At 50.6% G+C, this 2100-nt stretch overlaps 1 protein-coding gene across 1 annotated transcript in view; it reads right to left on the reverse strand.

Annotated features, from left to right (window-relative positions):
• LOC116220326 overlaps window positions 1-2100 on the reverse strand; it is a 12143-nt gene that overhangs the window by 2632 nt on the left and 7411 nt on the right. The window contains exon 2 of the mRNA XM_031566742.1: window positions 647-697. Coding sequence (XP_031422602.1) covers window positions 647-697 — 51 coding nt within the window. The remainder of the gene's footprint in view (window positions 1-646; window positions 698-2100) is intronic.

Raw genomic sequence — 2100 nt, forward strand, 5'->3', positions numbered from 1 at the left:
TGAGCCCGCTGCTGTATAACATCTACGCCTATGACTGCACAGCCTCCGGAAGCTCAACCTCCATCATTAAATTTGCCGACGACACAGTGGTGCTGGGTCTAATCTCCGAAAACAACGAGCAGCCCTACCAGAACCAAGTGGCAGACCTGGCACTGTGGTGTCAGTCCAACAATCTGGCCCTAAATGTCAATAAGACAAAAGAAAATGGTGGTGAACCTCCGGCAGAAGCAGGACAGCGGGTACACCCCCCTCACCATCAGCGGGGAGCCTGTGGAGAGGGTCCCTAGTTTTAAGTACCTGGGGGTGCACCTCACTGAGGACCTAACCTGGACCCCCTCCACACACAACACCTGACTAAGCCATCTAGGCAGCGGTTGTACTTCCTCCGGAGGCTTAGGTGTGTGTGTTTCTCCTACCAGGCTGATGGTCCTCGCGTGTGTCATCCGCTCTGATGCGTGTGCGTGTGTGTGTTGGTGTGTGTGTGTGTGTGTGCGTGTGTGTGTGTGTGTGTGTGTGTGTGTGTGTGTGTGTGTGCGCGTGTGTGTGTGTGTGTTTCTCCTACCAGGCTGATCGTCCTCGCATGTGTCATCCGCTCTGATGCGTGTGTGTGTGTGTGTGTGTGTGTGTGTGTGTGTGTTTCTCCTACCAGGCTGATCCTCGTGTGTGTCGTCCGCTCTGACGCCACCAAACAAACGATCTGCAAAAGCATGACAGTCATCAGAGCATGTTGCATGTTATCTGTTCACTGTCTGTCTCTACCACACACACACACACACACACACACACACACACACACACACACACTAGTCTAAAAGCCATCCATGGTGTGTGTGTGTGAGAGTGTGAGTGTGTGTCTTCGGATGTGTGTGTGAGAGTGTGAGTGTGTGTCCCTGGTGTGTGAGTGTGTGAGTGTGTGTCTTTGGATGTGTGTGTGAGAGTGTGAGTGTGTGTCCCTGGTGTGTGTGTGAGTGTGTGTCTTTGGATGTGTGTGTGAGAGTGTGAGTGTGTGTCTTTGGATGTGTGTGTGAGTGTGTGAGTGTGTGTCTTTGGATGTGTGTGTGAGAGTGTGAGTGTGTGTCCCTGATGTGTGTGTGAGTGTGTGAGTGTGTGTCTTTGGATGTGTGTGTGAGTGTGTGAGTGTGTGTCTTTGGATGTGTGTGTGAGAGTGTGAGTGTGTGTCCCTGGTGTGTGTGTGAGAGTGTGAGTGTGTGTCTTTGGATGTGTGTGTGAGAGTGTGAGTGTGTGTCCCTGGTGTGTGTGTTCTCATGTGCCTGTTTTTGTATGAACTGGGCTTCGTAGTTTCACCACAGGAAATGATAGGAGGTCAGATAAGAAGAGGTGTGTGTGTGTGTGTGAACCCTAGACTTCTGTCAGCAGAAAGTTTCACATTTCAGCTAATCAACTAATCAAGTTTGTGTGCGTTTCTCAGAATAATGTCCTTATGTCTGCTGCCCTACTGACACACAAGCCTCAATCTTACACACACAAACACACACACCTCAATCTTACACACACACACACACACCTCAATCTTACACACACACACACACACCTCAATTTTACACACACACACACCTCAATCTTGAACCGTCCGTCTTGATCAGGAGAGTGTTCTTTTGCATGTTTTTCTGTTGGGGTTCTTAGTGGAGGAAACCCCTTGTGAACACGGGGAGAACATGCAAACTCCACACAGAAAGGCCCAGGAGATAGCCCACCTGAGCAATGAGGTCTGGGGAGGACCTGCCCCCCAGAGCCAACAGCGCCCCATGCGGGAATCGAACCCAGGACCTTCTTGCTGTGAGCCAAGCACCTGAGCCACCATGCCACACACAGAGACACACACACTCACACAAAAGCCTCAATCTGACACACAACAGGGCTGAATGCACATTAGAGCACACACACACACACACATTAGAGCATGGATCAGACCGAATTTTTCTGTCCAAGCCCGACCCGTGTCCGACAGAGTAGTACCCGAACCCGGCCCGAGCCCGACAGCCATTCAAATATTTTGTCCGAACCCGACCCGAGCACGACAGAATCAATGTCTCAACTGTTCATACTAATGCCACATTTACGTACGTTTTTTATGAATAG

The sequence above is a fragment of the Clupea harengus genome, chromosome 1 (assembly GCF_900700415.2).
Source record: "Clupea harengus chromosome 1, Ch_v2.0.2, whole genome shotgun sequence".
Lineage (NCBI taxonomy): Eukaryota > Metazoa > Chordata > Actinopteri > Clupeiformes > Clupeidae > Clupea > Clupea harengus.